We start from the raw sequence: 23389 nt of genomic DNA on the forward strand, positions 1-23389 counted from the left end.
GGTTTGGATGATCGAATTTAGTACCAACCGAATAAAATAACTTTTCTGAGATGTTGAAAATAGTAAACGAAAGTTATGAATAAAATTATTGATTATTAGAGCTTTTAAAAACACTAAAAGAGTCTTTGAGAAATCCTTTATATGTACAATATGTTAAATCCGATATTCCTCCCGGGTGATAATACCCTATTCCTATTTCTTTATTAGTTAGTATTTTGTGAGAAACAGTATCAAATGCTTTTGCGAGGTCTTAAAATATTGCTATGGGTTGTTGGCGTTTATGTAAACGTTCCGTTGTGAAATTGTGCTTCATACAAAAGTTTAAATAAATAAGTAAAAGGTTTCAGAACTAGTGTCGGTATGCGGAGACAGGGTGGAGCGGCTGCGCGTGTGCGGCCTGACGGCGGGAGACTACTTGCGGGACGGAGATGTTGCCGATCTAGCTTACAGAGGTGGGTTCGTGTTCGCGACGCCAGTCAGCTGGCGTGGCGGGTAGGCGGGTAGGCGGGGGACGGCGGACGGTGGCGAGCGGTACAGCGACTGTCTTGTTTGCAGACATGATTCCCCTCGGGAGCGTCCTCAGCGGGCTGCCGCAGCTGAGTGTGGTCCACCTCTCCCTGAACCTGCGCGGGGAGTCGTACTGCCGCTCGCTGCGGCGCCTGGCGCCCTGCCACGCGCGCCGCCTGGCCGACTCCCTGGAGCGGTGCCGGCAGCTGGCGGAGCTCAGGTAAGGGAGGCTATCGTCCACCTTGTGCCTGCCCGACGCCGCGCCAGCCCGACTCACGTCGCTCCCTGCGCAGGATCACGCGGAGCGCCGTGGACTGCGCGCGCCTGGAGCCGCTGCTGGGAGCGCTGCGCGGGGCGGAGCACCTGCGGCTGCTGGACTTGGGCCATTGCCGCGTGGGGGACGCGGGGGCACGTCATCTGGCGGCATTCATGATGCTGCGCCCTTCGCTGCGTGATCTGTTGCTTGTGAACAATTACATAGGTACTTCTGATTGCTTACAACGAAATTTGTGTATATTACGCTTTCTGGAAAACCAGTAAATTAGGAAGTTCAGAGGTTATTTAAAAAAAATAAAAATTAATCGCATTCTACAAAATGTAAATCGCATTATCAGCGCTATGATTTTTTAAAGTTTTATATTTCTGAAATAACTCCGCATGTGGCGTCAGAGGTTCTCTTCCGTTTATTCTTGATTAGTTCTGCCTATTGGCGAGGGTGGTCGGCTTGTGGAATTTTCTTGGACATCTCTGGGGCTTTCGACAACGCCTGGTGGCCTATGATTCTGACCAAAATAAAGAACAGAGGGTACCCAAAGGAGGAGTACAACCCGGCAATGCTTTGCTATTGCTAGATTTGAGCTCTCGCTAAATAGATTGAATGAACACAATCGAAAGTTTGATATCATTTATTGTATTTAGTCCAAATTAGATATGTACGTAAACATTATTATTTTTGTGTTTTGGTTTAGATAAATTGTGAGGACAGAGAATTTTGATAAATAGGTGTTCGAACATTGTTTTCCTGTCACTGTCTTGCAGATGCCTCCCCGATACTGTGTGAAAAAGACAACGGCATGTCAGACCTTTTGTTAGAATAGACAAAATCGACGTTTAGCTGTATCATTTTCCTCACATCAAAACTGATCAGAATAAAATTTTCTGAATCGGATTGTTTTGCGTTTTTCAAAAATAGTTAAAATTGTATACCGTGGGCTGTGCGCCCGAAGACAGCAGATAAAACGGTATTTTTTTTACGGCTTTGAATGGTTCTAGTTCCACGTCAACAAAATAGGGACACGCCAATTGTAAATATCTATAATGTGTAAAGAAGAGCTCTGCGCTGGTTTGGACATGTAGAGCGAATGGACAACGAAACAACGGCTAAAAGTATTTACAATGCTAATGTTCATGGATGCTGAAATAGAGGAAGACCGAGAAAGACATGGCATGACAAAATCCAACAAATACTTGATGATGGATATGGCAAAAGTCAAAATAATCGGCGCGCGTGCATGAGAAGATCTATGAATGTAGAGGAAGCGAGATTTTAATGCAAAGTTATAGTGATGTGGCATTCTATCCTCTCTGCCTATCCTTACGGGGAAACGGCGTGATAGTTAGTTGTTGTTGTTGTTTTGAAAAAAAAACATTTCTCAAATGCCATAATTATAATTATAAATAACAGAGAAAATACGTGAATCCGTTTGTATGAAGAAAAGTCGGACCGCGTTTCCTCTTAAGGTTAAACATAATTAAGTATACTTACAAAACTTTACAAAAAGATCTTTAGTTAAAACTGTTCGGATAAACGTAAAAAAGATGTTGTAACTTTTCATTGGTAAATAGGTACCTAGGTACTTGCTTATGATTGAATTCCAAATCTAAAAATAATAGATATTCAACAATTGAATTTAAGTAGGTACCCGAGTAATTGATTATGTTTGAATTCCAAAATATAAAAAAAATATTTTCAAATAAAGTATTCTTTTAACAAATATCAAACTCTGCTCAGAAATACATTTTAGCCAGGAAAGTGATTTTTAAAAATGTATAGAATGTTCGTTGCACAGAATTAATAATAGTCCAGAAATCTCATACGCAGGCAGTTTATTTGTAGACGTCGCTCAGTACGCAACTTCTGATTTGAATTCAACTATGCCGTGTTGTGTCCTTTTAAAGTGTAGAAATACTGCTAGGATCTTAAAAAAACAGGATGCAATCACATTTCATGTGTAATTAGTAAAGTGTATGTAACAAATGCGTTACTTAAACATTGAATTATTTTTTCATCTGTCCGATTGTCAAAGAAACAAAATGAAAAGTCAAAGAAAATGAAAATTAAACAACTCTATCGTGAACATTTGACCGACATTATCTTTAAAAGATCAAATATTATTGAACATGATATAAAAATATCCGTTCTATGTAAAATAAAATTTGTTTTTCATTTTTAATTTAAATTTCATTAATTCAATTACTCTTATTAAATGACCCTTTACTTATCTACTCTGTTGTGTCAATCAATGTTTCCGCGTGCACAATAACATTTTAGAGAAATTAATAGATTGCTTTTTTTTAACTGTCATTTGTGTTATGACTTTTTTTCCCCATCAAGCAACATGCGGCGAATGTGAGGGCATAGTGGGGAAATTATTGGACACAGTCCGATTATTCAAATATGATTCTACGCTCCTTCTGGACTATTCTTAATTCTATGATTTGTTGATATTATTTTAGTCTTATTTTAGTATAACCAAAAATCCGGTAAAAAGAAATAAATGGGTAGAAATTATAAGGAATTCAATGAAATAAACTGATTGGGATCCATAAAAACATGAATGTTGGCTGTGAACATTCAAAAACAAACTTTTTTAATACAAAAAAAAATAACATCCATCCATTTTTTTTTGTATTCGCACTCTCGGCGAATGCAGCCCTGGTATGGAAAAAAAAACATTTATGCTCGTAACTTTTTTATACCTCATAAATTGTAGATTTTGTGAGCTATAAACCTTCTCATGGCCAAGATGTACATTTATCTGAAAACCACACGTAAATTATTACCAACAGTTTACAAATTACTGATTGGTTTGGTGTTTATTTTGTAGAACTCCATATTTAAACTTATAATATTAGAAATCAAACACTGATTTGAGTCTACCGAACATTCGTTTAAGAATGCCCTAGCAAGGCAAAACAATTGTCACGAAATGTTTGTTTTTATATTTGTAAAAATAAAATAAAGTGTTCAGTAGACTCAAATCAGTGTTTGATTTATAATATTATAGGTTTATTATAAATTATTTTACCTAACCAACATGAATGACTATTCGATTTTATAAATTGCGTTACAGTTTTCCTATAATTATTTCATGTATCGTTAAAGATATCAATTTCAGTATTACTTTTGACATTATTATACGATTTTAACACACGTGAAATAGTAATAATAAGTGAAGAGGTAAATGAACTGGAATCTAGGGTAAAAGAATTATCCGAAGCCTAATTAAGACTTAATTATGAATAAAGACAAAACCAAGATTTTGAGTCCAATACTTAGCAACATAATATGTACTTGTTTATTTGTTTATTTATTAAGAAAAACAACAGCAATACAAAAAAATATACACAACATTATAAAAAAAAACATAAAATAAAGCCAAATCAGTACTGGATATAAAACTATCGGTGCTGTTGACGAGTACATATACCTTGGGCACAAAATCAAATTGGGAAAATTTAATCAAACTGCGGAACTGCCTAGACGAATCGGGTTAAGTTGGGCTGCGTTTGGAAAGCTGAAACACGTTTTCAGAAATAAGGAAATCCCAAATAATCTGAAGGCAAAAGTCTACAACTCTCGTGTTCTGCCGGTGGCAGCATACGGTCTTGAAACCACGTCACTCACTGCTAGATGTGTTCACAAAATTAAGTGCACTCAGCGGTCTATGGAAAGACGAATGTCGGGCGTCTCCTTAAGAGACCGAATAAGGAATGAGGAGATAAGACGCCGTACAAAGGTGACTAGGTGACCGATATCGCAGAAAGAGTGGGAAGACAAAAATGGCAGGGGGCGGGTCATGGGGCGAGACAAGAAGTCGATAGGTGGACCCCCAGAATACTAAACTGGAGAACCTACGGAAGTAAAAGGAAAGTAGGGAGACCCCAGAGGAAATGGACTGACGATGTCGTCGAACTCGCGGGCCATGGATGGAACCAGAGTGCCCAGGACAGAAGAACATGGAAAAATTGGAAGAGGCCTATATCCGGCAGTGGAGAGAAACGGGCTGATAAGAAGAAGAAGAAGAAGAACACACGTAATGATGCATTTTGATTGAATAAATAAATTTAACGCTCTAATTTTTCAATTTCCCTTAGGGCTGAATCATTGAAAAAAAAGTAAGTTTCACAGAACAGGGCAATGTGGAATGGTGGAATCAGGGCGCGGCCCAAACTCCGCCACCGTCACCGGCAGTACCTAAACATCCCGGGCACGTTGATTTATAAAACGGACTGCTTCCGGGTGCGGGTGCGCTGTAAAAAGTATACGCTACGATGAGGATCGAGGATCGAGGATCGAGGATCTCGCAGTTATGGAACGAGAAGTGGAACGTAAAGTGAGACTGACTGGAGTTCAAAACAACCTTTATTTTATGGGGCTTAAATGTATTTAATGAGTTGCCCGAATTAAGCCAAACTACTTTGACCGACGCCGACACACAGAACTGACCGAGAAGAAGCGGAAGAGAACCCGAGACGTCACACGCGGAGTAATTTCAGAAATTCAAAACTTCTCGTTTTCATCTGCTCTGCCGTATCAATAAAACGATACACATTTTTTTGTAAAAAATCTTCGACTTAGTTTAGTAGTAAACAACACTGAACTTCCTCGATCGTTTCCAAGAAACAGGACATCGGAGGAGTAGAGGAGTAGAGCAACAGTTCAAGTGTGACACTATAATATATTGGAATACCAATTTGCTAGAAATATTGTTTTTTTCTAATTCTTCATAAGAATCCGACATGTTGGCCCAAAGTTTAGTTTATTATCAACAGATATATCTAAATATTTTTTATTATTAATTAATACTTTATTCAAGTATAATTAGGTGAATACAGGCCGTATGGCCTAGTAGTAGTTTTAAAGTTTCTATTTATAATCATTTGACCTGTTCATCTGTTTGTATTTTAAATAAATTAAATAAAATACTAAATTTTATCAACTCGTTCAACCGATTCATAATTTATCTTTCTTTCTCTGAGCCTCCGATAATCACGAATTTACTTTTTGAAACGTTTAATTTAAGTTTGTTTACATTTAACCGGATAGAAATTCTATTAAATTCTCTCTGCATTACACTCACACAGTCTTATTTCCCGTAACATACTACATACCAAAGTCTAATTACACATTCGCTCACATATTTTACAACATTATTAATATACAAAACAAACAGTATGTTTATTAATTAATTTATACATGCATTTCATATTTTACAAAAAACATTTTGACAAATTCCGCTTGTAATAGGAGTAGGCTCAGTATATGAAAAGTCAGCAAGCCAGAAATATTAGTACGCCTAATGTTGCAATCGGTTCCTATGTGGGCCGATTTGTTGCGGCAAATATGGCTATCGAATATGTTTTCCAAAAACAAAAATAATATAGAAGAAATAGAAAAACAGTTATAGCCCAAAAGAGAAAAAAAATATATGTACAGTTTACGTTAATATAAAAATAAAATTAAAAAAATAAATAATATACATATATATGCACATATTAAAAATATAATAAATTTATAAAAGATTCAATGGGATTGCATAATATTAAGTTTACTATCATCTTATTATTGTTTTTCGTTAAAAGATTTGTTTAAATTGGACATTGTCCGTAAATTTATTAGATAAAATAAAATAAATTCTAAAAAAAGTTTAGGTCCGTTATATAGAAACGATTTTTGGTATACCGCTGTACGTGCTATTGGAATCACCAAATCGTTTCTTACTGTACTCCAGAGCTGGTATTCCAAACGCTCTCGTGGCCGTATTATCTCGTGTATTTACATACACGAGAAAAACTGTTTTCTCGTGCCGCAAGAGTGGTTCAGAATAGCACCTTCAGCCGAGGGCAATCTGAGTTGTTATTGACTATTTTGTAAATGAAAAGCGTATCAGTTGCGTTTCTCCCGGATAGCGAGATATCGATTTTGTGATGTAGTGCCACTTATTCATAGTTATGCGCATTTTGACGATAGTTAAAGCGCTTTAACATATTTATGCGCGCAGGACCAGCGGGCGCCGGAGCCCTCGGCTACGCGCTCGTCCAGCCGGCGTGCCGCCTGCGCTCCCTGGACCTGCGCGGCAACAGCGGGCTCCGCGCCGCCGGCGTCGCGCTGCTCGCCGCCGCCCTCCACCGCGGCACGTCCCTGCACCGGCTGGACGTGTCGGCGTGCGGCGTCGGGATGGGCTCGGCGGCCGAGGCGGCGGAGGGGCGGCGGGCGGGACTGCTCCTGGCTGCGGCGCTGGCCGCGGGACGTTCCCCCCTCCGAGAGCTCGACATGAGCGTGAATAACTTCGGACCGGTAGGCTATTCTCACCGGTCGTCAGTTTCCACTGCGGATGTCGATTTTAATTTCACTTTGTCGCTCATGGCTCTGTCGACTCGCGCAGGAGACCGGGGCGGCGCTCATGGCGGCGCTGAGGGCGCGCGGGTCCGGGGGGCCGGGCGTGCTGGCGGCGCGGGCGGCGCGCCTCGGCCCGTGGGAGGCGGCGCTGGCCCGGCGCACGCTGCGCACCGCCGCGCGCCGCCGCGCCGCCGCGCTGCGCTTCCGCCGCGGGGCGGCTCGCCTGCTGCGGGCCAAGCGAGTGGCTCGAGCCATCGGCATCGGTCCGTCTAGTCCCTACCGCACATCTCTACAGTACCGACCTTCCCGATCCGCATCCGGCGGTGCATGAGAGAATCGGTCTTACGCTTCGGGTGCCAGTTCGCATATTTTTTGACGTCCACTCCCGACAAGGTCAACGTTATACGGAATAAATTGTTTCATTACTTTTTCTCTATTTCACGGTCCGCAGACTGACGCCGGATGTATATGATGGATTAACTTATCTTTATGTACTATAATTATTTATTAAGAGCACCCACATCGTTACTTTATTTGGGAAAACAACGGTATAAAAGATAAAGCTACTTGCTTACCGTGTCCCCTCCAGGCCAACTAGACTCTCTGATATTTTCTATATTCGTAAATTTAAAACTAATCATCGGAAACATTCTACAATCCCTCGTATATGTGAAACATTCAACAAAAAATTTAATAGTCTTGATATATTTAACACTCCATACAATATGTACAGAAGAGAATTAATAGGCTTGATTCATGATCTTCATTCATAATTCGTTTAATCATTAAATCAAATGCAATTTTCCACTCTCACTTTCCTTCAATCATCCTTTACCACTCCCTATCAATTTCCTTCTTTTCCTTTCCACTATCTCCTTGTTTTGTCCATATTTATCTTATTTTAATATATAGTATATTTATTATTTATATAGTTTAAACTTCAAGCCGTCGTCGCTTTATTACAGTATTATTTAGTGAATACATATAATTGGATGGCAGGCCCTACTATGTATACATTTTATATAATTTAAAAAAAAAAATATTCATTTAACCTGTACATCTGTTTGTATTCGAAATAAATAAAATAAAATAAATAAATAAAGGAAGAAATTAGATTATGATGATGCATAATGTTGGGATAGTGAGCACCCTGAAAACTGATGTCGCCTGACCGACTGCATTTTATTTTATTTTATTTTATTTTATTTATTTCGAATACAAACAGATGTACAGGTTAAATGAATATTAAAAAAAAAAAAAAATTATATAAAATGTATACATAGTAGGGCCTGCCATCCAATTATATGTATTCACTAAATACTACTGTAATAAAGCGACGACGGCTTGAAGTTTAAACTATATAAATAATAAATATACCAGATATTAAAATAAGATAAATATGGACAAAACAAGGAGATAGTGGAAAGGAAAAGAAGGAAATTGATAAGGAGTGGTAAAGGATGATTGAAGGAAAGTGAGAGTGGAAAATTGCATTTGATTTAATGATTAAACGAATTATGAATGAAGAGCATGAATCAAGCCTATTAATTCTCTTCTGTACATATTGTATGGAGTGTTAAATATATCAAGACTATTAAATTTTTTGTTAAATGTTTCACATATACGAGGGATTGTAGAATGTTTCCGATGATTAGTTTTAAATTTACGAATATAGAAAATATCAGAGAGTCTAGTTGGCCTGGAGGGGACACGGTAAGCAAGTAGATTAATGAGTTCCGGGGAATCGAATTTATTATTGACAATTTTATAAAGCAGGATCTGATCAAACATATCTCTTCTGTGTGCTAATGAAACAAGGTTATAAAATTTTAATGAAGCTAAATAATTTGGAAAATGCAAATGAAATTTGTATTCTAGTTTTTTCAGGAATTTTTTTTGAACATTCTCGATTCTATTAATATTTAATTTATAAACAGGAGACCAGATAGCAGTGCAATATTCAAGATGGGGGCGTACGTATGTTATGTAAAGCAATATAAATGAACCTAAATTTTTAAAAGATTTACACAGCCGCATGATAAATCCAGTCATTTTGTATGCCTTGTTAATTATAGTTTCTATATGACTATTTCTATATTTCTATTTCTATTTCTATTTAAAATAAAAATGGTCCGATGATGCCCTCAACCCTAAATCAGCACCAAACAGTCACATGCTGAGGATACATTTGATTCTCAACAATCACTCGTGGATTTTCTAAACCAAAAGCGCGTCAGTTGACAAGTTGTATTTTTTATGTAAGATACAATCCGTTTTCACTTTCATCTGTCAGTGCTTGGAACTGGAGTGTGGAGTGGGCAAGGGGGGGCTTAAGATAATATGCATAGACAACTCTCCTTATATTTCTATCTGTGGCCTGTGGCATTACCAACATTAAAATGAATGCATTACTCGTGAACTTCTGTGACAAAATTTATTACCAACTTACGAAACGATCGTTTTCGAAAGACCTTATTTTCGTAACGAAAATAATGAATTAAAATATTAATTATAAGGTCTTATATAAACTCTAGGAGAATCTTAAAAAATATATTTTATTTGTAGAGTAGGTTAAATCCGATATTCCTCCCGAGTGATAATACCCTATTGTTGACGTAGAATTTACCATATCTTCTCTTAGCTCGACAATGGCTCGCTCTACGTTACAGTTAAATAGCTCTGGGGACATTGAACAGCCTTGTCTCACTCCTTGGCCAACTTTTGCTTCCGTACAACTCTCTCCACCATGTATTACAGCCATTTCATTCCGGTACAAGCTCCATATCGCTGTTCTATCCCTGTAATTCATTTCTATTTTGTTAAGTATCTTAAGGTATTGTTTCCAGACTACTCAATCAAAGACTTTTTCTAGATCAGTAAATGCTATGTACTTAAATATTTTTGTTCTCTCTAATTCTTTTCTCCGGAAGAAGTCTCAAACACAATACTGCATCTCTTGTACCAATTCCTCTCCTAAAGCCAAACTGATCCTCCGAGCACATAGGTACTATCAAGGTTTCTTTCTGTTCTTTTTATTATGATTTTTTTCAATATTTTAGATGCATGCGGCATTAAGGCTGAAGTCTGGAAAAACGATCGCAAAATTAGGAAAACATACGATTTTGCCATTTTAAAACAAATGTTTTTTTTCAATCGCGCAATAAAAAAAAAATGAATTGATAAAAACAATAATTTTTAAAGGTATTTTTATTAAAAATATAATTAAAAGTTTTATGTGACTAAAATATAATTACTTTCAGACCGGCAGATTACGCCATTTCAAATTTAGACTAAACTTAGGTATCTGGGATCTCAATAAAGACTAAGTATTGAACTCAAAATTTTTATAATAATTTGAAGACAATAAATTGAACATAAAAGTGATCAAGACTAAATTTTATTTTTTTGTTTACGAAAAGAAATACAAGCATTTTAAATCACATACATTTTTGTGTCATTTTCCTTTATTTTTACTAAAAATTATAATTATTAATAATACTTTTAAAAAATATATTGAAATACTTTAGTTGAAACCTTTTTTACAGAATTGTTTTCTCTTTTTTTGAAAAAAAGAAGATAATTCTGGTTGTAATATTCAATTTAAAACAATATCTTATTGACTGTTTTATGACCTTCAGACCAGCCCTAATCGTGTTCGGCAATCCTGATCGATTCCAGATACCTAAGTTTAGTCTAAATTTGAAATGGCGTAATCTGCCGGTCTAAAAGTAATTATATTTTAATTACATGAAACTTGTAAGTATATTTTTTAACAGAAATACCTGTAACGTACTGAATTTACATTTTCTATACTGGCAACTCATATGAGACTGTGAATATGCCCTTTCTTTCCCAAATCCTTCCTATTTCAAAACTCTTGTTGCTTCTACCGTCCTGTGAGCAAGGCACATGTGAAAAGTCGCCTCTCTGACAAATCTTTATCATATACTGGGTCAGCACATTCGAACAAAGTGAAGTTTCGTGTGTTATAAACAGACTAAATTGTACAGTTAATTATTATTGTTATTATTTTTTTTAAAAGGAATAACCCGCTAAGCCTCTATTTTGAGGCTTGTCAGCAGGTGGGATAGATGGGATATGGAAGGAGGTAGTGAAAAATACACCATAACACCCAGAACAATTGAGAAAAAAAATCTTTCTTGGATTCTTTTCTTGCAACTGGCGGGAATCGAACCCACGACGCCAGTCTAACCAACTGCCGCCACGGCGCCCGTCTACAACATGTACGCGATATCGGTATCCGGGCTGCAGCAATAGTGAAGTGCTTCATATAAGAAACACTCGGAAGAACTTTAAAAGTGAGTAATAAAAGTAACAATTTTCATACAGTTCAATAAAACTCAAAATCCCGCTGTTATCAGTACTCAATGCCTGAGAGGCATCGAACTGACCAAATATTCCTTTTTGGGCCCTCGAACCGGATTAATATAAATTCTTTCCAAAAATTCATTCCCGATTCCTATTACAGTCTCACATGAAGTTTTCATTGTTGTTCATTTGTATTCCATGTTTTCTTCCATTTGTTTAAAAAATATTGTTTTTATCTAATTTACATTTTTTTATTTTTTTATTATTGCGCGTTAAAAAAAAAACGTTCGTTTTAAAATGGCAAAATCGTATGATTTCCTAATTTTGCGTTCGTTTTACCCTTAGAGTATATACATCTGTTTTACCAGACTACAGCTTTAAGCTTAGTGTCCTATTCTGATCGCATCTTGTTGTTCCGGGTTTTTTTGGTAATGCCTTTATTGAGCATTTGGTAAAATCATCGGGTATCTCTCCCGAACATTTTTATTTTTAGCAAACCAAATCTGTTTTATCAACAATTGACTATTAACTATTGACTATACATAAACTCTCGTTCCTCAGGCGAGGTGGACCCGCTGCAGCTCGCGCGCCAGCTGACGGCGCGCCCGTCCGCCTCGTCCCTGCCGCCGTCGCTGGACGCCGGCGCCGACGGAGCGGACGCGGACGCGGACGCGGGCGAGAAGGCTCCGGACGGCGCCGCTCCCGATCTGCTTCGAGTGCATTTTCCAGAGCTCAAGGTGACAAATGGCCGAAAGGGATATTTTACAAATTAATGAATAATGTAACGCTCACGCAGGCATGTGCGATAATTTGTTTTATACTAAATCAATCATAAAGTCGAATGTCTTGTGATAATTTCTAGAATCCCTTTGAGCCGGAATGTGAAACGCCCGCCGCAACGAGGCGTTCTTCTTACAACGGCCGCGACGGCCGCGAACTTCTACAGCAGGTGACGCCCGAATCATTTACCCCCTGACTTTAGTTTTAGAAGCGCATCTTCTTGTATATACATATTATACTCGTACATAGTACATGTACATGTAGCGTAGTGAGAGGTTAGTCATTGAATGTTAAAGCGGAGCACACATAAACATATTCTTATATGTGCTCTAATAAAACAATGTAATGTGTTGTTTAACGCGTATTTCCGAATTTTGTAATATATACAGTAGCGAGCACTGAAATCTTTCCACCTATTAGAAAGGGCTAGTGCAGGTATAAATGAGTTCTAAGAACTAATTACCCCCCCCCCCCCCTTTATGATTTTCTACCTCAATTGGTTTTTACTTAAATAATAAGACCAGTTTTATTGTGACTTTCAACATGTTGACATCAGGTATTAATATTTTTGTGGATTATGGCAAAATTTAAGCGATTAAGCGTTTTACAAAAAATACTATTTTAACTTTGGCGACGCAAAAAGTGAGTTCCAGAGCTAGGGCAGTTCAGATTGGATGCGGTCACACTGCAGTGTTAGATTGTATAAAATAATAATGGTTCTGCAAGTCTAGAGCGAAAAAAAGGTACTAGGTATAAAAAAAACAACACATGCTGACGATCGACTGCTGAAGCAAATCTGTTTGCAGACTCGATTAAAAGCGGCCGTGAATATAAGGACAGAATTCATGAAGACTGGTGGTTCTGAAGTGGGTGTTCACATCGTATGCTAAAGACTCCGAGAGAGCGGCTTTTTTGCCAGGAGGCCTGCAAAAAAGCCACTACTGACCAAAAGAATGCGCATTGCCCGCTTATGATGGGCTAAAAAATATAAAACTTGGACCGAAATCGATTGGCGACGAGTTATTTTCTTCGATGAGAGTAAATTTAATTTATTTGGTTCGAATGGAATTCAGTACGTGAGACGAAGATCTGGAAAACGTTTAGGCGATGAGTGTCTTAGACTAACGGTGAAGCATCCTGCTGGACAAATGGTCTGGAGATGTTTATCCTTTTATGGAGTGGGGCAATTAGCATTCATAAAAGGAACTGTGAATGCAGAAGTTTATAAAAAAATTTGGAAGAGAAAAATTCCCGTCAATTGAAATGCACTAGTTCTATATTTATGAGTTTATTTTCCAAGATGACTCTGCACCGTGTCACCGAACAAAAACTGTAAGTATTATTTTTTCTGACACTGATATATAATGTTCAAAAAAAAAAATGTTAAAAATATAACACTGTTAAAATCATTTTTAGGTCTAAGAATATATGAAAATTCATTGAATTCCAACACTGGATAGGCCCGGAAGTCCTGACCTAAACCCTATCGAGAACTTGTTGCATTAAAACGCAATCGAAATAAATAAACTGACGCCGTCGTCAAAGGAAAACCTTAAAAACATCATCGTAAAGGTGTGGTTTGAAATTTTTTCCGAAGACTAAATACTAAATTTGGTGAAATCCATGCCAAAACGTATTGAAGCAGTAATAAAGTAATAATTTGATCATTGTTAGTGTTATGTACCTATGTAATTTTATTTTTAATAAATATGTGGTTTATAAAATTATACGAGCATTTTTCATTTTATGCGAAAAATCGAAAATCTACAAATTAACAATATTTTTTATTTTATTAGGTAATTCAACAAAGATACATACTAGAAAACATACAATTTAAAGCATTCGTCGAAATAATTTAACATGCATATATATCTTCAGAACGAACGAAGTTTAAAATATACACGCACGATTATTCAGATGAAGCAAAAAAGTGGAATTTAGGAGTATCTTGTGATTGTTTTAACCGGAATTGAGTAATATTTCTACAAATTAATTCCGGATTACTTTGTGACAAGTGAAATTGTGAAGGACATAATATTTAGCGATAAAAGTGAGTTTAACTTTAAAATATTTTGAATCTGACAACTGTCATTTCAATATAAAATAAGTAAAAGAGACAAGAACGAAGCTAATTCATTTCTTTAATCTAATTGGTCAACTGCTTAGCTCAGACGCCCAGCTAATTATTCACGTTCAGGCTCGAAACACATAAATTATTGATATTCTGGTGATCCAATAGATGGCAGTAGATTTCATCGATATTCTTTTTCGTGTTCACTCGATTGCATTTACTGTTAACAAGGCGTAACCCTTCATAACATAAAGAAAATGAATGACATTACTTGCAATAAGTGTTCTAACATCGTGAGCCCATCAAAAGCACTTAAGTGCTCACGGTGTTATGGAAGTACCCACTACTCTTGTATGGGCACATCCGCAGCAAATTTACGGAAAATGTCACAAATCACACGTTCAAATTGGAAATGTGATGTGTGCAAAACCCAGGACCCAAGATCCAGAGCGTCCAGTTCACACGTGATTAATGTCAATCCTACCTCGCCCATTGCCACCGCCACCATGGAGAACATATTGAGTGAAATCAAATCACTTAGGGAAAGCAACCAACATATACTACAAGAATTTAAAAGCTTTAACAGTAATATTTCCACGGAACTGAGAGATATAAAAGCTACGCTGGAGTTTCTTACAGGTGAGTATGATCAGCTTAAATCAGATGCCACAGTGAATAAAAAAACCACAATTACTTAATTGGTTGTCTGGTTAACTGGTTGTCTGGTTGTTAACTGGTTGTCTGACATCAACTTTGATGTCAGACAACCAGACACTTCTCAGTCGATCAATCATCTGGTTCACCTTCTCTTCACTCTTCCGGTATTAACATTCAGACGATATTATCATCAGATCTCTGGAGAAAAGACTCGGTCAGATGATGAAGACAATGCTTAAGGACTCCATTGAATCGTTGATGACCGAAATGAAGAAAATTATTAATACTGAAATTACGGCGGCATTGAAATCAATTACTCTCGAAACGGATAAAAAAATTACCGACTTAGAATGTAAATTAAATACTTCCAACGACCGAATTGTGGAACTCGAAAATCAATTTAGCGATCACCAACAATGGCTTAGAATAAATAACCTGGAGATTTCTGGAGTACCGGAGCGGAACAAGGATCTTCCTTCTAACATCCTCGTCGACATCGCCAAGCTATCCGGAGTATCTTTGAAGCCCGAGGACATCGAGTTTGTGCATCGTGTGCAAGCATTCAAACCCGAAGCTGGACGGCCAAAAAATATTGTTGCAAAGCTTAAAAGCCGTCAGATAAGGGATAATATTATATCTGGTTTTTGGAAGCTTAATTGTTCTTCTTTAGATTTAGGTTATACCGGTGAACCTAAAAAAAATTTTGTACATGATCACTTGACTCCACTAAATAAAAAACTGCTTAATGATTGCAAACAGTTATGTAAATCGTTGAATTTTGTACTCAACAAACATACTTGTTTGGGTGAGAAATTGCAATGTATATGTGCGGAAATCTATGGGTTCCCCGAGAATTCAAATAAGAAATAGTTCGGATTTCTTAAAGCTTCGAACAACAAAACCACTATCGTAATTTTTCAATACTTTGAGTTTAACAGTATTTCGATGCAGTTTTTTGGACACTTCACTACTTCACATATACTCAACCAACACCCTACACATATTCTAACCCTTTCACACCAAATAAATTTTACAAAATGTTTGTTACTTTCGAAGCATAATAATTTTACCTTATTATATATATGTATTTTAAATTACTCTCATATATTGATTACTTTAGTAAATATGTCAAATTGTGTTATATTCTCAGGTAATTTATTTTCAAAAGGCGATAAATTAACACTTTTTTATCAAAATTCTCGCGGTCTCCGCTCAAAAGTGCCAATTTTCTATCAAAACATCATTTCTAATAACTATGACGTAATAATAATAACTGAGAGTTGGCTTTGCGAGGGTGTTCTCAACTCAGAAATCTGTGACAGTAGATATGACGTATTTCGTCTCGACCGTGATCGTATTGTGAGCGGTAAAACGAATGGTGGCGGAGTTATGATTTTGGTACTTAGAAGCCTCGGCGCTCGCGAGCGTTCGGAATGGAGACAAGTCGGCTCCGAGTGTTTATGGGTTACTATTCCAGCTTCATCGCTTCGCTCGCGCAACAGTAATCGCTCTTTCGCAAACCGTGACTTGCATATTTGTTCTGCATATATGCTCCCCCCGATAGTGTCAATAATAAACTAAAAAATAAAAATGAAAACCACATACCTCTGTCTCAACATATTCAACGTCTAATTTCATTATTTGAAAATATTCTAGAATCGAGTGAAGAATATTATTTAGTCGCGGGAGATTTTAACTTATACAATATTGGATGGAACTCTTTCGATTTACCAATTTACAGTCATAAGGGTCCCGTTGAATTTCAGGAGGCAGGAAGAAGATTGATCGAGTTATTCACAAAACATAATTTCTATCAATATAATCTAACTAAAAACTCGAAAAACAATGTGCTTGATCTTATTTTTAGTAATTTCACTACCGAAGTCATTCACTCTAGCTTTCCTTTAGTAAAGGAGGATGTTTTTCACCCATCATTGGAGTTGTCGATCACAGATATTTTTGCTGCTCATTTTACTAATAACACTGAACCGAGAAGAAGATTTCGTAAAGCCAACTATGATGTAATCAATGAGCAATTAACAAATATAAACTGGGCTCAGCTTTTTGCTGGTTTAACTGTAGAAGATACAGTTACTAGTTTTTATGATTTGCTTAGTAAAGTAATAAATACGCATATTCCTCTTGATACAAGAATCCTAAAGCAATTATATCCCATTTGGTTCAGTGATGTTCTTTTGAAATTAATCAAGGAAAAGAATAAGCTTCACTCTAAATGGAAAAAATATGCTAATCCGCTTGATTATGACGAATTTGCATTGTTGCGTAAACGACAAAAGTTATTACAAGAAGATTGCTTTCAAAAGTACATTAGATCGCTGCAAGACAACGTAAAAAATAATCCAAATCAGCTATGGTCCTATATAAAAGCTCGTCGTGGTATTTCTACTTACCCTAAATATTTTGAATATAAAGATACAAAATGTGAGGAAAGTCAGTCAATTTGTCTTGGATTTAATGACTTTTTCAGTTCTGTTTTTAGCAAACCTGCTGACATATATCCCGTAACCAATCTCGACCCACCATACTGCAATGATGATGGAGTAATTAACAATATCCAAACTACGGAAAGTGAGGTCTGTAAACTTTTGTCCATGTTGGATGCTAACGGGGGTGCTGGTAGTGATGGAGTGCCTCCATATTTTATTGTAAAATGCGCGAAATCACTATGTTCCCCTTTAAATCTAATATTTAATATTTCTCTCAAGCAGGGATATTTCCCTCTCAAATGGAAAGAGGCCCATATTCTACCTATTCATAAAAAAGGTTCTAAAATTAAAATTATTAACTACAGGGGTATTTCCATTCTTAATACGTTTAGTAATGTATTCGAAAAAATTGTTTATAAAAGCATTTATCCCATTATTGTTAACGGAATTCCTTCACATCAGCACGGTTTTCTCAAAGGCAAATCAACCGCGTCTAACTTAATTGAGTTAACGAATTTTGTACTTCGTTGTATGGATAAATGTGAACAGGTTGATGTGGTCTACACTGATTTTGAAAAGGCATTCGATCGTGTGGATCATATCATCCTTCTGAGAAAAATTTTTAACCTTGGAATACGAGGTGACGTATATCGATGGATATCATCCTACGTAAGCAACAGGAGCCAATCTGTCGTACTCGGAGGTTTTCGATCCAATTTTATAGATATTACATCGGGAGTTCCTCAAGGTTCACACTTAGGTCCTTTGCTCTATAATGCGTACCTTTATGATATATATGCAGTCATCCATAATTCAAATTTCTTGATGTATGCTGACGATAAAAAAATATATCTGAATATTAAAGATACTAGTGACTGCCATAATCTCCAAGACGATCTTCACCGATTAACAGATTACTGTGAAAAAAAAATTCATAAATGTAAATGTCTCAAAATGTTTACTCATTTCTTTTTCACGTAGCTCCAAACCTATTTCATATCAATATTTTTTAAGTAATCAAGCTATACAACGAGTTTAAAGTGTTCGTGATCTTAGTGTGATTCTAGATAAAAAACTTACGTATGAAAACCACATCGAAAATATAGTGAACCGGGCACACAGAAACTTAGGTTTTGTTATCCGCACTTGCCAAGTTTTTAATGATATTGGTAGTATCAAATTAATTTATTTCGCTTACGTTCGTAGTCTCCTTGAATATGCCTCCTCTGTGTGGTCTCCCCAGTATTCCATACACAAGATAAGGCTTGAAAATATTCAGAAAACATTTTTGAGACATCTCAATTGGAGATCCAGATTTACGGACCTTAACTATAAAACTTCTTGTCATAAACATAATATACTTAGTCTTGAGGATCGTCGTTTGTTATTAGATATGGGGATTTTACATGACATTCTTAATGGACGTCTTGATAGTCCTGTTCTGGTTTCTGAGTTGGCCCTTAACGTACCTGGCTACCGCACTCGTCACACGAATCTATCTCTTTTCCATGTACCCACAGTTCGCACCAACTATGCACAGAACTCTCCTCTGATTCGCTTGACGCGTAATTATAATTTATTTTTCAAAAACATAGACATATTTAACTACAGTAAACTCACTTTTAAAACCAAAATTAAAAAACTATTATTTGAAAAATATTATGTTTCGTTATAAAAAAAAAAATATTTTTACATTATAAATTTAAATTGTTTCTATTCACTCATATCAAATACACACTTACCCTGTCCCTTAACCTACCCTCACACCCATATACAATCACACACATATTCACATACCTACCTAAACCACACTCCACTTTTTTACACACGCATCCTCACACAAAAAAAAACTCGCACACATGCACTTCTATGAATTATATCTAACTGAACTGGATTTTTATAATTGTATTTATGTGGAAAACTGATTTGGCTTTATTTTATGTTTTTTTTATAATGTTGTGTATATTTTTTGGATTGCCGTTGTTTTTCTTAATAAACAAAATTTGAAAAAAAATTACTGCCAGTAATGAGTTACTTGTCAGGCAGGTTAACATGCTTAATCAAATTAATCGCCAATGTAATGTAGAATTACAATTGGTACCCGAAGAAAAATCCGAAAACCTCACAGAGATCATCCGCAAATTAGGCGCGGCAGTAGCATATCCAATTGACGAAGAACAAATATTGGCCTGCTACAGAGCTCCTCAGATTAACAAGGAATCCATAAGACCGAAAAGTATTATTTTCCAACTACCGAGTATTCGTACCAGGGATGGACTTTTGACCGCAGTAAGAAATTTCAACAATAAGAACAAACTCAAGAAATTAAACGCGGAACATATTGGCATAAACAATAAATCTCCCATTTTTGTAATAGAGCATCTAACTAAAGAAAATAAAGACCTTCACGCTGCAACCCGGCACTCGGCTAGAGAGAAAAACTTTCGATTTACCTGGGTCAGGAATGGAAAAATTTTTCTTCGCAAAGATGAAAATTCTCCTGTTATACATATTGCCAGTAAGGAAAATTTATCAAAACTGTAACTTGTTAGCTGTTTATTCTGTATTTTGCTTTTTTTTGTTTCTTCGTTCTCTCATTTTTTAAGCTTGAAAAACATATTCTCTTGTATTTATTTTTATTTTATAAGTATCACAGATGTATCTTTTTGTAGCTATAACTTTTATCTTACAATTTTTGTATGCATATTCTTTTACATTTCTTGCTTTCATCTTATAGGTTTGTTCTCTTATATTTTTAATTTGTATTTTAAAGATAGACCAGACACGTCTTTTTGTAGTTATATCCTTTATCTTAGAAACTTTATTAGCGTAGTCTTTTATATTTCTTGTTTTAATCTCACAAATTTAAGAAACATATTTTTCTTTATTTTTAACATGTATTTTAAAGGTGTAACAGACATGTCTTTTTATATTTATAATATCCATATTACAAATTTTGTTGGCACATTATTTTTTAATTCTTATTTTAATTTTATAAGCTTAAGAAACATTTCCTCATATATTTTTTATATTTATTTTGAAGGTATAGCAGACGTGTCTTTTTGTAGTTATAACCTTTAATGATAAGTACATGAGTAAGTCCTCTAAGCGTTTTGTTTTGCGTCGGTTGTCTCAATCTTATACACTTGAAAGGCGTTTTCTCTTTTACATTAAATTTTTATTTTATAAATATTGCAAACATATATTTTTGTATATACAAACTTTATCTTACATGTTTCAAAATCATTTTTTTCATTTGTATTTCTTATTTTAATTTTACAAATCTAAAAAAAAAAATACTCTAGTATTTTAAATTTTGATCTTTTAAATATTAAAGACACTCATATTTTTTATCTTTATTTTATAAATATTACACGCGGATATTATTTTGCTTTTAACACTTTTCTTACTACTCTTGAATGCACACAATTTTGTTTCCTTTATTTTAAATTTAAAAGATCGATAAATTGTTTCACTTGTATTTTTGATCTTTATTTTATTATACGTATATTTTCTTATAGTTATAACCTTTATCTCACAAATTTTATATGCATACTGTCTTGTATTTTTTACCTTTACTATATAAATTTTACAGGCATATTCTTTTATATTCACAACTTTTATACTTTTATCTGTAAGGACAAGTTTAATTTTATTTTTAACCTTTTTTTAACAGTCTTGAATTTTTGTTATAACCACTATTTTTTAAGTTTAAAATGCATGAGCTGGTCGATCTACTATTACTTTTTATGTTAATATTATGTTCCACCTACAACTATAACAGGTTAGAAGCTATCAGAAATACATTTACAAATTGCTTATTATATTTGTATTATAAACATAAAACAAATCATTGCTTATTATACTCTTCAAAACCAAGGCTATGTTCTCAAAGTTTTATCCTCAAATTACCGGCGCTAGTTTTTTTGAAAATGTCTCTGACGTAGACCGGATGATGGCACAAGAACAAGTAACAAGAAATAGTGGAATGAGCTCTACAAACTTAGAAAAAAAATATTCCTTAATTCAGGATTATGTTGCTGTTGAGACCTCTCTGCGTATAATGAATATGAACGCAAGAAGCATGCGTAACAAAATGGATGAAATTGAAGAAACTGTAAAAGCTGTTAATAGTATCATACATATCTTAGTAATAACAGAAACCTGGCTGACAGAAGGAGAGGAAGTTTTCTTCAACTTTACTGGATACACGGGCATATATTCATCGAGAAATAATGAACGCGGAGGAGGGGTCGCTATATATGTTCATACAACATTAAATCATAGTTTAATAGAAAAATGTAACTCTGATAACACCTTCCTAGGAATCAATGTAACTGGTCAAAATTTCAAACCCTTTAAACTTTATGCTTTCTATCGTAAACCGTCTGGCAATATCACAAACTTCTTCACCTGCCTTGAAAATATTTTACAAAAAACCAAACAAGACACAATTATTACTGGGGATTTTAACTTAGATATTCTTAAAAACAACGAACATACTAGTCGCTATATTAACACATTACAATCGTACGATTTTCGTATTTGCAACATGACATTTCCCTCAAGAATCACGTAAAACTGTTCCTCTTTGATTGATCACTTTATTTTAAACACAAAAAACATATCCGGCGTTATTTCAAATATTGATGATCCTCTCAGCGACCATAACTTGCTCATATATGATTTTAAAAACAACATTAAAATATGCCCAAATAACAGAATATACAAACTTCATGAAAATACAAAGATAGAATACCAAAAGCTTAAAACCTAATTTCAAAGCCATAGTTTTAATCATATAAATAATATCAATGAAAACTATAATAATTTTGGTGAACATGTAAGAAAAGCTATTGTCCACAGCAAAAACTCAACTCGATCTAGAAATAGAAATGGATATCTAAGCAATACTCCATGGTTTGACCAAAAACTAAGCCCGTTAATAAAACAAAGGAATATTCTACACCGACAATGGAAACTTGATCCTTGTAATATTAATCTTATTCATCTTAAAAACAGGGCTAGAAATGATGTCACTATAGTTAGTGATCGAAGAATCGCTAAAGTTAATTATTATAAGCAACAATTTCAGGAAAACATGTACAATCCACGGAAAACTTGGAAAACAATCAATTCTATTTTCTCCAATAATAGATCCCCATCTAAATCTGTATGTGAGTGTCTAGATGTAAATGGAAAACAATATACTGATTCTAAACAAATGGCAACAATGTTTAACGACTTTTTTCTATCAATAGGTGAAAAATTATCGTCAGTTATTATTACTACATCGCTTGACCGAAATACCATTTACACACAACAGAAAGCTTATCAATCACTCTACATGCCACTTACAAAAAAAAATGAGATCGCTAAACTAATTTCTCTCCTTAAATCTAAAGCAGCTCCTGGATCAGATACTCTTACAGCATGGTTTACTCTTCATGTATGTTTACTACGGGGACGGTAAAGGAGATAGTGTATTTTGGTATTTGCATGTTGGTTTAGTGAGTGTCCTGACGAAGAGATTGGTAGGTCTCGAAACCGGTAGACAAAAAAGTAGGTGTGTGGTTAAACACTAACATTTTCTTAAATCAATTAAAATGTTTGACCACAAAGATAATGCTTCGAACAAAAATAATATTTATATTTCTGTGTTTTTTTTAATGTTACGAAGTATGCACAACTAATTTATTTAGATTTTCGCTGTCAGATATATAAAGGATTAAAACTGTTAAATGGGTAGAAGTAAAATAGATCGTCTCATTCGCCCAAACCAACATTGAATCTACTGCTCCGCAAATGTATAGTTGATGTTATGTTTTTGTTCTTTTATTGTCATTTATAATAAAAAATAATAAAGGTGTTCATAAATTAAATAAATATAAAATTCGTTATGTTTAAAACTGTCTGAACATTTTGTTCATTATCTCTGTTTATTAAGTCTTCTTTGTTTATTCTCAAATGTAAAAG

The 23389-nt window shown here is 35.3% G+C and overlaps 1 protein-coding gene across 1 annotated transcript; it reads left to right on the forward strand.

Annotated features, from left to right (window-relative positions):
* The first annotated feature begins 557 nt into the window (after nucleotides 1–557).
* Nucleotides 558–12434, forward strand: LOC148277173 (uncharacterized). The gene is made up of 6 exons (XM_088233236.1): nucleotides 558–727; nucleotides 801–988; nucleotides 6792–7087; nucleotides 7176–7392; nucleotides 12020–12195; nucleotides 12321–12434. The coding sequence occupies exons 1-6, from the start codon at nucleotides 558–560 to the stop codon at nucleotides 12432–12434; spliced, it is 1161 nt and encodes a 386-aa protein (XP_088089362.1).
* The last annotated feature ends 10955 nt before the right edge of the window (nucleotides 12435–23389 follow it).

This window comes from Micrasema longulum, unplaced genomic scaffold, assembly GCF_059751315.1.
Source record: "Micrasema longulum isolate JH-2025_06_02 unplaced genomic scaffold, ASM5975131v1 h1tg001078l, whole genome shotgun sequence".
In the NCBI taxonomy this organism is placed as follows: Eukaryota; Metazoa; Arthropoda; class Insecta; order Trichoptera; family Brachycentridae; genus Micrasema; species Micrasema longulum.

Excerpts from the sequence above, each read along its gene's own strand:
- LOC148277173 (XM_088233236.1), top strand. The coding sequence starts at position 558 with ATGATTCCCCTCGGGAGCGTCCTCAGCGGGCTGCCGCAGCTGAGTGTG. Across the intron at positions 728-800 it reads CGGCAGCTGGCGGAGCTCAG|GATCACGCGGAGCGCCGTGG; the intron begins GTAAGGGAGGCT and ends CTCCCTGCGCAG. Across the intron at positions 7,088-7,175 it reads GCGTGAATAACTTCGGACCG|GAGACCGGGGCGGCGCTCAT; the intron begins GTAGGCTATTCT and ends CGACTCGCGCAG.